Source organism: Podarcis raffonei, chromosome 11 (genome assembly GCF_027172205.1).
Source record: "Podarcis raffonei isolate rPodRaf1 chromosome 11, rPodRaf1.pri, whole genome shotgun sequence".
Lineage (NCBI taxonomy): Eukaryota > Metazoa > Chordata > Lepidosauria > Squamata > Lacertidae > Podarcis > Podarcis raffonei.
In genome coordinates this window covers 57,231,982-57,245,383 of record NC_070612.1, presented here as the reverse complement: position 1 = coordinate 57,245,383, position 13,402 = coordinate 57,231,982, and the positions used below count along the sequence as shown (strand labels likewise).

The window sequence follows — 13,402 nt, the reverse complement described above, 5'->3', positions numbered from 1 at the left end:
TCCTTGAGCAGTTGCCCATTTCCCCAGCACCCCAAGAAGCACTGGACAGTTGGCTCAGCCTGTCTCACTGCAGTTTCCAAAACACACCGATGTATCACCGCTTTGGAGCATTGCGGGAAAGCAAAATGGTGCCCATCACCGCCTGAGAGTGGGCTTTGCTGAGGGCTCCTCAAAACTTCCGTGTTGCATGCATCACACAACCCATAGCTGTCAACGTTTCCCTTTTTTAAAGGGAAATTCCCTTATTCCGAATAGGATTCATCGCAAGTAAAGGGAAAAGTTGACAGCTATGACACAACCAGTTACAGAAATTGCCAACTCGCAACAATTCTCCCTTTAGGACAATTCTGTTCTGCTGAGTGCTCGCTGGGCATGCTGAATATATTGTGTTTTGCTACTGAGATGCATTGTGGTTTCTTTTCACTGGCAATTTCTTTGATTATGGTGAACAGCCTTTGCTCGATAAAACGCCTTTAAAAAATAAAATAAAAAAATGAGAATGTAGTCCCAGCACAAAAACTGCAGTAGATCAGTAGGAAATCTCAGAGGAGTCTGCTGGGGCCTGGGTGGGGGGGACGGGACACCCAACTATTAGCCCTGGGAAAAGGCCCCTTGCGTCACCACCCACCCTTTCAAATAAAGCAGCATTTAGAGAGGAGTGTGAACCCAAGGGCCTCAAGGTTTCCCCCTTGGAAATCAACAAAGCTGACAGAGGCCTTAGAGTTGCGGCCTAGTTGCCAGTGCAGGAAAAAGGTCCGCATTTAACCGAGAGCCAGTTTAAAAGCAAACAAGCCCCAAATTCTGAAATTTTGTACAGAAGTCCTGTGTATCTCCCTCAGCTACAGACAGAACTTGCTTTAAAGGGGGGGGGATAGAAGCCCTTAGTAACCCGCCGCTTCAAAAAGCAGCTGCTGCTGCTGCATGTGTTAACTGAAATAAAATAATGGAAGTCTGTGCTGGAGTCACTGAGGGAGAAAGCCTCATAGGCTGGGGCCTTGCCCAAGGTATGCGCTGCTATTTGCCATTCCTCGCAGACCACCCAAGGAGAGTGGGCGCATTGTATAGCCAGAGATGATGAGCAGATGAGGCCTGTCGGGCGTCTTTCACCTTGCTATCTGCAGCTCGCTCCTAATGGCATTCAGGGGTTGCCTTTTCCTCCCCCTGAGCCCTCCTCCTCTTCGCTCCCAGACTTTACAAGTAAAAATTAAAGACTTTTTGACAGAAACAAAGGAAGCTGAAGGAGAAGAGGGGTTTAAATATTTCAGTTTAAGCTGGGAGTAAGATAACAAATGAGTTTTTACAGCCCGCATTGTTTCTCCCACTAAGCGCACTCAAAGGAAAAATGGGACACTGTGCATCATTAAGCAAGCGCACACAGAGAAAGTCATTTGTGTTTGCATGGAGGGCTCTCGCTACAGGAAAGAGACCACGGCATGCTTCTTTGCTAGGCAGCTCATGAGGGAAGAATTGAGAGTGGAAATCAGTCCTAGAAATGTATATTCTGTGGCGAGAATTCTGGCCACTGCGTCAACAGAAAGCCTTCTCAGAAGGTATCACCCACTAACCCGGCCGCAACTAAGGATGAAATTGGGAGTCCACCTCATGCTTATGGGCAAAATCACAGCATGCAGAAGCAAGGGACACCGTCATACTCAAAATAAACCCATTGAAATAAATGGGCACAGCTAACTTAGGTCCATTAATTTCATTGGGTCTACACTGAGAAAAACTTAGTTGGCGCCATGTTTAATGGAATGGATTTCCCATGTAGGACATTATATTCTATATGCAGTGAAGGTAAAGGTAAAGGTAAAAGACCCCTGACAGTTAAGTCCTGTCGCGAACGACTCTGGGGTTGCAGCACTCATCTTGCTTTACTGGCCGTGGGAGCTGACATTTGTCCGCAGACAGTTTTTCCAGGTCACGTGGCCAGCATGACTAAGCTGTTTCTGGCAAAACCAGAACAGCTTTTGGAAATGCCGTTTACCTTCCTGCTGGAGTGGTACCTATTTATCTACTTGCACTTTGACGTGCTTTCGAACTGCTAGGTTGGCAGGAGCAGGGACCCAGCAACAGGAGCTCACCCCATCATGGGGATTCGAACTGCCGACCTTCTGATCAGCAAGCCCTAGGTTCAGTGGTTTAGACCACAGCACCACCCGCATCCCTATAAGCAGTGAAAGAGAGGACATATTATCAATCCTGCCTTGTCCTGAAGTTCAGGAGTGGGGGAGGATCAGCCAAACAGGCTCTACATTTCCAGGGAGAGCTGTATTGTCTAAACAGGCTCCAAATTGCCTTTCAAATGCAGCATTTGATACAGACAAATCCAGACGCTGTTCTATTCAATACACACTATGATGACCAACTGTTAAGAATTACATAAAGTTCTGGTGCAAAAACAGAATCACCTTTACTTAGAAACATACAGTTGACCCCAGCATTCAAAAATCCCATTATTCTAGGTGCATTTTGCGACAAGGGATTTCATTAGCATGAGCAGTTTCTGAGCTCTGGGTGCTGTACTGTGCCTAAGATTTCAGATTAAACTGCAGAGTGGAAGGAAAGGAGGACCTTTTTCTGCCTCCCCATTTCCAGCCAGTCTCTGAAGACTGGAGAAGAAAGCCTCTTAGGAATATTAGGGGGACAGGCAGGGGAAGCATGACTTTGTTTTTTGCAGTCTTCAGATGAGAGTTTAGCTGCAGTTCATTCATTTTCAGCTTTGTATTGTACGCCGGCTCCCTCGGCCAATAAAGCGAGATGAGTGTCGCAACCCTAGAGTCGGTCACGACTGGACCTAATGGTCAGGGGTCCCTTTACCTTTTATTCTTGTTATTTAAAAAAGTGTGCTTGGACATTCCATTGTTGCACCCATAACCTAGGTTTAAGGTGCCATTTAGCTCCTAGCTTTCATTTCTCAGTTTCTAACACCGGTTCACCTACTGGTGAAGAGGAAATTTTGGACCTTGATCAGGGGTGCTATCTTATACTAAATAACCACTTGCTCAGGGAGCACTAGATTTGAGAGTCCCTGCTATGCCAAGCATGCCACTGCTATAGATAGATTCACCATTGGAAAGCAATTCTGCTGGTGAAAATATGCATGTGCAATGGCAGAAATGGGGAGCAACCTTGGGCAATACATGGGTAGCATGGAGCAGGGGGTGCATTTCAATTCATGGCTGTGCCCCGACACAGTCCACAGCCCCAGATTTGTCAAAAAGAATTTCCCTCCTGTTGATTTTAATGGAAGAGGAGGTAATTCAAAAATCGCCACCCCACGCCAACAATTGCCCCACGTCACATTGCCATAACAGATACGGAGCAACTTTGCACCCCAGCACAGCACCGCCAGTATATAAACCCCAAACAAGAGAAAACAACTCAGACGACAGGGAGTGAAGGATGGAGTTAAGACTTTCTGGCAGTATGTCAATCTCACAAGGGGGAATTTAGGTGCTGGGAAAGGGCACTTTAGCACAAAACAGCCTGTTTCCAGAAAACACACAGGAACTTAAGCACATGGGTAACATTTCTCATACTAGAACCCTAACAGGTGTTCTGCTCCGGACTCCAAGCACAGCCAGCCACAACTCCAAGCTTTCCTCCATTCTAAGAAGGAGGAGAGAGAAGCTCACACAGGTAAGCGAGGGAACGTAATATTTAGGGCACAACTGCTACAACCACCTCCCTTGTTGCGTATGTTAACACTGTGTCTTGTCTAAACTGTATCGCTCCCACAAATTCACACACACCCCTCACATTAGTGGGAAGCAGTGTCCTCCCTCAAACACAAATAAGCTCTCTGTTGGCAAATGCTGGATACTGCTTTTCACTGTGGGCCAAACTCTCCTGAGCATTCTCTCTAATTTCCAGACTGAACATACCTCATAAACATAGCTAGACTGGATAGTAAAAAAAAAAAAAAAAAGGAAAGGAAAAATAGAGATTATTTTTTCCTCCTTTTTTCACTTTCAGCAGTATTTTTTTCCTTTGGCAAAAGAGCAATATGAACTGTTATTTTTGAAAACAGGCACAAGTAATGTGTGCACATATACAGAAGTGAATATGTCTAGATTCATTTCAGGAGCACCAAGTTATATACATCTGCAGATGTTGAATCGAAGCCGATAAAGTACTAAAGAATTCCAAAAGGAAGCAGTTCACTTATGGGTGTTCAGAAGAGGGTGACTGATCGCTGCACACAAAATAAAAGTATGACTACAGATACAGTTTGAGGATCTGACTTCCACACTGGCGGCACTCGGTTACTGAGCAACAAAGGCTAACCCAGTGAAAGTTTCAGAGAGATCCATCATTCACATCTGAAACATCAGCACCTCCTTTGATAGTCATTTGAACTGAACTAAATCAACAGCTTAGTGGTATGGAGAATGTACCACCTTGCCTGAAACAAAAGAAGTTCAGAAACAGGCATTGATATGGAAGACTGAAAGTTGGGTTTTCACCCTGTCAGGAAGCCATTTATTCTCTCTAAGCAGCTGGATTATTTTACAGATATTGAGCCTCAAAAGCCAATGAAGCCTTGATTGTTATCTTATAATGTCTCGAGGAAAGTGAACAAAGATAGAGAAAGGTCAAAGCAACACTCTGTTTAAGCCCATCTGCTGGTTAGGCTCCTATCGAGATGAACAGAAATAAACATTGCTGAAAAGAAAAAGAAAAACCTGTTATATTGCTGTGCTTTCTTAACTTTGGCAGCGGAAGGTCTCGGAGACAGACAGGAATTCTTCAATAAACAAATCTGAATGAGACAAAGACAGGGCGAAGGACTGTAAATGTGGATAAATCCACGTTTAAAAACAGACCACCCAAAAGCCGCTTGCATGGCCAGCTGATTCCGAATACTGTAATTAAATGCATCACCTGAATTTGGCAACACCTGGCAAAGTCGTAAGGAAAAAATAAGAGATATATCAACTGCTGACAAGGGGTTCCTTTCTTTCTCTTTTTGCTATTCTTTGCTTTTTTCTAATATGCTTGATAACCATGGATTTTCAATACAAATCCTTTGCATATAATTCCACCTGCCACATATAACGTGATTAGGGTGACATGCTTTGTATTACAGCACATGCACATAGTGGTTGGACATTATTACTTTGCTTAGGTCTCAGTGCAGCAGTTCTTAGCTCAGTAGTACAAACTGGTTTTTTTAATCCAACGTTTTAAAAAGTGGTTTGGAGCACAAAGGTCTGCAGTGACAAACCTGAGTGGTGCACAAAAATGTGCCTATTATTTACGAGAGAAAGAACAAATCATGACCAGATGCATGAAAAGATGGGCAACTGAGATATGCAGTAAAGCACAACGATAGCACACAAAAATAAGCTGATGTTCCAAGGGGCCAAAGCTTTACTAGAGACTGGTTTTTAAGTTTGAAAATCTAAGGCATGTCAGTTTGAAAATCATTGAGCACCATGCAAATATGCCCCAAACCTGACATTCCAAGACAATTCAGAATTGCTGAGAATATGCTTCAATCAATTTTTTAAAATTCTTTCTTTCGGAAAAATTACAGATTTAACAACACAAGCATGCCTTTCATATGCTGATTTCATTTGCAGCAGAATTATTAGTTGCACAGTAGATCAGCTTTCAAGAATGGAGGCGAGGATAAAGAAGTGAGCATTCAACAGCCTTGTAAGGAGGGGGGTGTATGGAACCCAGGGTACTATTCATGATTCAACAATATACACTTGCTTTAGATTACATGCATGTGGGCAGTGCCCCCTCCCAAGAGAACAGGGCTCTCTTGCTGCAACTGCTTCTGATGTGGCAATGAGGTTGAGTGCAGCACACATTTCTCCAGATCATGGGACTGCCTCTGTGTGGACATGGCGGGAAACTCATCCGCAAAAGTAGATGTTATAACTATGGGAAATTGTGTTCCATACTAAAGGTAAAGGACCCTGAACGGTTAAGTCCAGCCAAAGGCTCTGTGGTTGCGGCGCTCATCTCGCTTTCAGGCCAAGGGAGCCGGTATTTGTCTACAGGCAGCTTTCCGGGTCATGTGGCCAGCAGGACTAAACCGCTTCTGGCGCAAAGGAACACCCTGGCAGAAACCAGAGTGCATGGAAACACCGTTTACCTCCCCGCTGGAGCGGTACCTATTTATCTACTTGCTCTGGTATGCTTTCGAACTGCTAAGTTGGCAGGAGCTGGGATAGAGCAACGGGGGCTTCACTCGGTTGCGGCGATTCAAACTGTCGACCTTCCGATCAGCAAGCCCAAGAGGCTCAGTGGTTTAGACCACAGCGATTCAGAGCCCATAGTTAAAGTAACAAAATTAGAAGTCCTATAAAGGTAAAGGTACCCCTGCCCGTACGGGCCAGTCTTGACAGACTCTAGGGTTGTGCGCCCATCTCACTCAAGAGGCCGGGGGCCAGCGCTGTCCGGAGACACTTCCGGGTCACGTGGCCAGCGTGACATCGCTGCTCTGGCGAGCCAGAGCCGCACACAGAAACGCAGTTTACCTCCCCGCTAGTAAGCGGTCCCTATTTATCTACTTGCACCCGGGGGTGCTTTCGAACTGCTAGGTTGGCAGGTGCAACGGGAGCGCACCCCGCCGCAGGGATTCGAACCGCTGACCTTTCGATCGGCAAGCCCTAGGCACTGAGGCTTTTACCCACAGCGCCACTATACAGACAGAGAAAGGGAGAAAGAATGGGGGGGGGGGACAACTGCCTTTGCTACTCTGAGGGGACTCCAGAATATGAGCCCAGGCTCGCAATAATTAGAAGAGATCTCAATAAAAACCTGACTTAATGCTATAGATTATAACTTCTTTTCATAGCACTGCTTACAAACCACTATCGTGTGTGTGTGTGTGTGTGTGTGTGTGTGTGTGTGTGTGTGTATCTCCCACAATAGTTGCAACACGTATTAAGAAAAATTGTAATTCCTGCTTCCTCTAGTTAGGTCAAGGGTCAAGTAGAGTGAAAAATGATTGGTGAGCCAGACAGAAAGGGAAGAAAAATGACTGCTGAGAAAGTACAGTTACCAAGTCTTTACCAAGGTCAGAGTGAGCTATAAATCCTCTGTGTTGGAGCTGTGCCAGCAGGAAAGCCTCCCAGAGTTCTTTTCAAAGAGCTAGCAGTACCCACCCATGCTTTTTAATTTTGTCTTTGGAAAAATATAAATATCATGATTATGACTATGAAGCAGAAAGCATGACGAGGGCACACGCACACCCACATACAAACCCTCCAAAAATGTCCAAGGTGACCACTAGTATTCATAGAACACATATACACTCTGCAGGTGGCACAAGGGCTCTGCTGAAGAGATTTTGGATTCAAAAGCATCAGTCTATACATGCAGCGGCTTTTATCAGCTAATGGAAAGGAAAGAACTTCATGTATAAGCTCCATTCCTCCACTACAGAAGAAATAGGGATGTACCAAGAAAAGAGACGAAAGCATCATGTTAACCACATGAGCATACTCTAGTCCCAGGAAAGAGGTTTAATTGCAGATTCAGTATTTGACACTTTTATAACGCAAGAGTCAACTCAGAGCCCATTCACACATTATAAATTAAGCCTGATTTGTATCAGTGCTAACCTATACTTCTGGAGTACAGATCTGAGCGGGGTGAAGTGGGAGAAGAATATCCACAGAAACTTCTGCAAGCCCAGATTTCCACATTCCCTGTGCACACTGCTTAGCTCAGTTGGAGAAGAGCACTCCTGGAAAACATGGGTCAGCAATGCAGTGCTATTGCTATTACAGTGTTCTGTAACAGCAGGGCTTTTACACAAAGGTGTAGCCTTCAGAGTTCATGCATTCAATTCCGGTGCTAAAAAGAATGTGGCATGATTTCAGTTATTGGGGCAATTGTTTAAGGTGAAAAGGAGCAATGATCAATGTTGTTTAGCAACGTTCTATAGCAGTTGCACCCTTTGTTTATCCAGATACAATGCTTAACCATGGTTTGCTTTTCTTAAACTATGATTACATGTTACATCTGAACAACTGACACATGGTTAAGGATTAGCTGCAACCCAGGATTGAAACCCATGGTTTGAAGCGCACATCACTACGTATGTTAACTACATAGAAGGCATTACTTCTGCACTAAGTAAAAAAAAAAAAAAAAAAAAAGGTAAACGCTGTTTACCTTCCCGCCGGAGAGGTACCTATTTATCTACTTGCACTCTGATGTGCTTTCGAACTGCTAGGTTGGCAGGAACTGGGACCGAGCAATGGGAGCTCAGCCTGTTGCGGGGATTCGAACCGCCAACCTTCTGATCCGCAAGCCCAAGAGGCTCAGTGGTTTAGACCACAGCGCCACCCGCGTCCCTCTTCTGCACTAAGTAGGAAGCAACAAATACCAGAACAATCTAAACCATGGTTTTATTGTCTGTGTGATTTTAACCAGGGTTAAGGCAACCGCTTTGGTTACTGCTAATAATTTGGGGTGCATAGTAGCCTTGGACACCTCATCTGGCCCCACCTAGATATAACTTACCGGTAAGTGCTAGCTGCTATTATTACATGAGCTACGTAACCACAACACACGATTTCCTCTCTGGTGGACAGCTCCCTTAATAGAGTGGACAGCTCCCACCAGAAAGAAGTATCAAAATACTACCGCAGCAGTACGCAAAGAGCTAAGCGAGTAAACAAAGAACCATAAATTTTTCTCTGCACAGCCTATATATTTTTTAAAAAATACTATCTCTAACCTATTTTTCTGAGCCTAACAATGAAACACAACAGTTATAAAATATGAAACAATCCAGGAGTCAACCAAACCATAAATAAAAATAGCATAAAAAGGAAGGCTGATTACATAATAACCATCAGAACTGAACATCAAAATACAGTACAATCACAACTTACATGTGTTTAACTTGTGCGCTTTCAACCTTGTGTGGTTGAAGGCTGGTTGAAACTGGGCAAATTAAATGCACACAAGTCAAATTAAATAAACACTTTAAAAGCTCTTTTTGCATTGGGTTTTCCCAGCGTTGGAAATAACTTTCAAGGTCTCTCTGCCTTGCTTATCAGGCATGTCCCGCTTTCTCTCTAAAAGCACTCTGGCTTTCTTGGGGGGCAAGACTTGCTCAATGAGGGCTCCAGAAGGGTAAGGATGTGTGCCATCTTTGGAACATAAGCCCCGTGCAAGATGCAATCGTACTGTACCATTCCAAAGTGCCTTCTGTAACAGAAAAACTCTAGCGCCCCAGTTACTGCCAAACATGCTTTGTGTCACTGAGGGATCTGCAGTGGGGTCGCAGATGAGAATCACAGAATGCAGGAAGGCTAATCCCTTAATTTCTTAAGCCAATGATGTTCATAAAGGTTTTTCCAAGGGCTGAATCAACATTTTCTCATTTAGGACTGTACCATGTTTCAAACAAAGGCATTGTGAAATAAGGGCAACATAACCACCAAGTGCATTTTCTGTCCACCATGAAAACAAGGACACTCTGTGAGTGACGCACCTCTAAGATTACTCTAGGTGTCTACACTAACACTGATAGAACTGTGATGAGGATTATTCTCAACCCAGAAAGAACCACCCGATGAGTTAATTGCTGATGGGATGTTCTGCTCTGTTCTCCCAAGCACCATCTCCTTGGATCACATTACATCTCAGATGCAAACATCAAACCACAGTCAGCTTGATGAGGATAAAGAACAATTCTAGTGTTAGCAAACAACTTCATTAACTTACTTGGAGTGAAAATGCCCGTAGAGCAGGGATGGGAATTAAGGCAGCCATGAAGAACGCAGTAACATTACTGATGGAAGTAAGGGCCACACTCGCCCCAGTGCGTTTCAGACATTCTCCTGTCCTGTCCTGAAAAATACATATAAAGTTGTAGAATACCATACTATTGCATACTGGAAATATAGACCATTCAGACAGACATGCACAGTTATAGCACACAATCAATACTATCCATGAAAAATGGCAACATTATTGTATTATTAACGCCATACTGGCATTAAAAAATACATGTTGAAAATAAAATTCTGCAGCGCAGTAGATTTGGCATGAGCTACCCATCAGTTATTTCACAAGACTCACTCTAGAAAATGAGTGGAAAATTTATCCAGAATGATACATTTTCATCTGTATGAAGCCATTTGCTACCGTGAACGATATGAAAATAGATGTTTTCTTGTCGCCAGAATATCTGAGCTAAGAAATTTCACTCGGGACAAAAAATTAAGAAGGCATGATAATCCTGGTTACCTGCATTACGAATCATACATACACCTCTAGCTCAGATATAGTGGTTTGCATTGTCCCAAACAATTGGCTGTTACCTCAAATGGAATCCTCTTGTTCTGCCCAGTTTCGCTAAATGCATGTGCCAAAAGGAAGACATCGTCTACACCAACTCCTAAAGCAAGGAAGGGTAAAACCTGCACAAAAAGGAAAGAAGAACCAAGAGTGTTTATAGGAGGCTTATGACTCACCTGAGTAATTATGACCTGCTAGCTAATTGAGATAATTTTCCAAATTTGTTCATGCAGATTTCTGTTACCCTCTAATGCTTGATACATCCCTGTTCTTTTCGTGCAAAATCCTAAAGCGAAATTATAGGGCCACTTGCATCTTGTGGGATGTTTCTACCTATGTATATATCTATGCTGAAACTACAGTCCTACTATTGCCTTAAAATGCAGATAACAATCACATGTTCCCCATTCAGTCTGCCTGCTGACTAACCATAGGTTATTCTCTCAGCTTAAACCTGTAAAATGTCCATTGCTTGGCATGCTAGCACAGCTACAATTCCAGAGCTCTTTACATTCCCTCCCCCAGTGATTCATCCCGGCAAATAAATTGACCAAACTCTTAATAACTATTCATTCAGTACCTGAGTTGTGGCAGCATTAAAGGAAATCCCAATTAATGAACAGAGGCCCAATCCTGCAGCTACTGAGAGTGCAACCAACAAGACTCCTGCCAGCCCCACGGCACCCTGGGATTTAGCACAGTCCCACCGCAGCATGGTTAAACAGGCATAGGCAAGCTGAAAGCAGAGCAAAAGAGAGTTGGTTGGTTGGGTCTTTTTAAGCAAAATTTCAGACAAAGCAAGCCACATTTTAACATTGCCCCTTTCTAGCCAAAGGTTTCGCCTACTAAATACACTTTTACATGACACAGATATTGTAAGGCACAGTTTTGAGCAACGGTCCCTTCTCCTCAAATACTGTCAGAGAGTCTGAACTCAGATTGACAAGTCTCAGGCAAATTGGGTCCTCCCTTGAAAAGGGCATGTTTTGCGGGGAAACCTGGCAACCAAACCCTGTGTTGTGGGTGGGTACGTTTGGATAGCCACAACACCCAATTGGTAGGTCCCTTGATGCTGGGTTTAATCAGGCCAATGGGACGCAGCCTAAACAGATCAAGGGACCTATATATACCTATGCACGTGACCCAGAGCTTCCTCTTTCGGTGCGTGCATCGGAACACCCGCCCACCTCTCCCTACTTTTAGGGCTTGCGCGCTTGACCTTGCTATGCCATTGTGTGTCACCTGTTGTTGGGACAGGGGCACGGCAGGAATTTTCCCCACTTGGCTGATTGGCTGGTGCCATTTGGGTTTCACCTGCCGCATAGCAAATCATCACAACTTGTAAGGTTGCAGATAGGCTCTGGTTCAGGTGATAGGGATGGGAGAACGCTCTCGCCATCCCTATGTGAAGGGTTTTCCATTAAAGGAATCCAGGGACTCAATGGTTTGGTCAACCCCTGAGAGGGGGTTGTGCCCGTGCCTTAGTCCAGGGGGACATTGGGTGGTGGACATAGCCTGTTCCCGGCTTTCCGCCTATCCAGGTGTTCACCCTAGGCTGACCTATGCTGGTGCCCTGGGTCAGCGCTACCTTCAACCAGCTAGTCGAACCAGAGCCTATGCAACCACTCACTTGCTGTAATCAATAAAGTTGTGGCCTAAATTCTGCCAAAAACCAAACCAAAATTTTGAGTCTTGTCTGAATTTATTTAAGGGGAAGGTTTAAAGGTCTGACCACGCAAATGCCTTTTCTGCTAGCAAAGATGGTTTAACTCGGGGGAGCGGAACATTTTTCAGGTCACATTCCTTCTTCTGCAGGTCTTTGGGGGGCGGGGTCTACATGCCAGTGGCTGCCATGGTTTGGTGACAAAACTGGGTATGGCCAGAGGGGGAAGTGACTGTGACCTTTGTACAGTAGACTGCATTCCAGTCACACATAAGCCAGGGGTTCCTACACAAGTTTCCCCCCTCTACCTCCACCCCCACCCCAACTTTGTCCATCCGGGCAAGGAAGAGTCATTATCAGAGTTCACAGACACATTCCAAATCAATAAAAGCACTCAAGGACTGTATAGGAAAGAGCCAGCAAGGTGTTCATCTGGGAGAGAAAGGGGAATGGTCTAGGAAGAGTTCAGAGAGCCAGATAGTTCTAGATAGGTTGTGGCCTGAGGTTCCCCAAACATTGGCTTAGCTGAAACTGCAGAGATCAAGCCTGTCCTCCATCTATCCCACGTGTGCACTTTCTCAAATGAGCCACAGGTTCTCTTAAGATACGGACATGAAGGAAAGAGATTGCCCCAAATAAAGTTTTTAACGTGACTGCAGGAATGCTTTTATGATGGGTTGCTTTAAAACGAGTCGCAGGAACATTATGCAGAATCAAAGCAATATTGTGTTCATTTTACCATTAATAGGTAGCCGCTGGCAACCCTGATAACGCTGACATCAGAAAACGATTTTAGGATATCTTCCAGGGTAGTTGTAGTAAAGGAAAGCACCTTCTGTGTAGAGTTTTGTGCCACACTCTGATGGACGATCTGTGAGGAGGAGATGGGAACAGTGATCAAGGAAAGGAGGACAATACAATGCGTTCCTGCAGGGGATATGATTTAAAACCAGCTTTTATTTGTTTGTGTATGTGTGTGCGTCACACACACACGGATATGTCATTAACTCTTTGTTGCATAATTGCCATACTTGGCAGAGAGGCTCAGCAGGCTACTATAGATCAAATAAGCTTGTGTGCCCCAGAGGAGAGGAATATGGCAATTTATTTGAAATAGTGAAACTGAAGACGGTTCGCGCTCAGTCTCCCCTGCTTCCCCCACCCCCGTCTAATTTCTTTGCTCTCTCGATCCAAGAGTCTACAACTGATTTGTTGTTATATCAGTTGTGCCTCTAATCTAAAACAACAAATTCTTAAGAGCAATCCTCTCTTTCTTCATTGGCTGGGCACTTTAGAGAGGTCGCAAGCAGCTTAGCAGAGGTCAACCCCTGGGAAACAAAGGCCAGATAATGTCACATGACCTCACCAATGGGACTGCAGCTGTGAACAGATTCTATGGCTGGCTAATGTGTTCCAGACACCTTTGCTGGATAACCACACTGACCAAGTGTTTTTAAA

General features: G+C 44.5%; 1 protein-coding gene across 3 annotated transcripts in view; it reads right to left on the bottom strand.

The window, feature by feature from the left end:
- PTCH1 (patched 1) overlaps nucleotides 1-13,402 on the bottom strand; it is a 111,502-nt gene that overhangs the window by 34,617 nt on the left and 63,483 nt on the right. For all 3 annotated transcript variants that reach the window (XM_053409173.1, XM_053409174.1, XM_053409172.1), the window contains 4 exons: nucleotides 12,684-12,815; nucleotides 10,862-11,017; nucleotides 10,305-10,403; nucleotides 9,706-9,831 (listed from right to left, as the gene is read on the bottom strand). In XM_053409173.1, coding sequence (XP_053265148.1) covers nucleotides 9,706-9,831; nucleotides 10,305-10,403; nucleotides 10,862-11,017; nucleotides 12,684-12,815 — 513 coding nt within the window. The remainder of the gene's footprint in view (nucleotides 1-9,705; nucleotides 9,832-10,304; nucleotides 10,404-10,861; nucleotides 11,018-12,683; nucleotides 12,816-13,402) is intronic.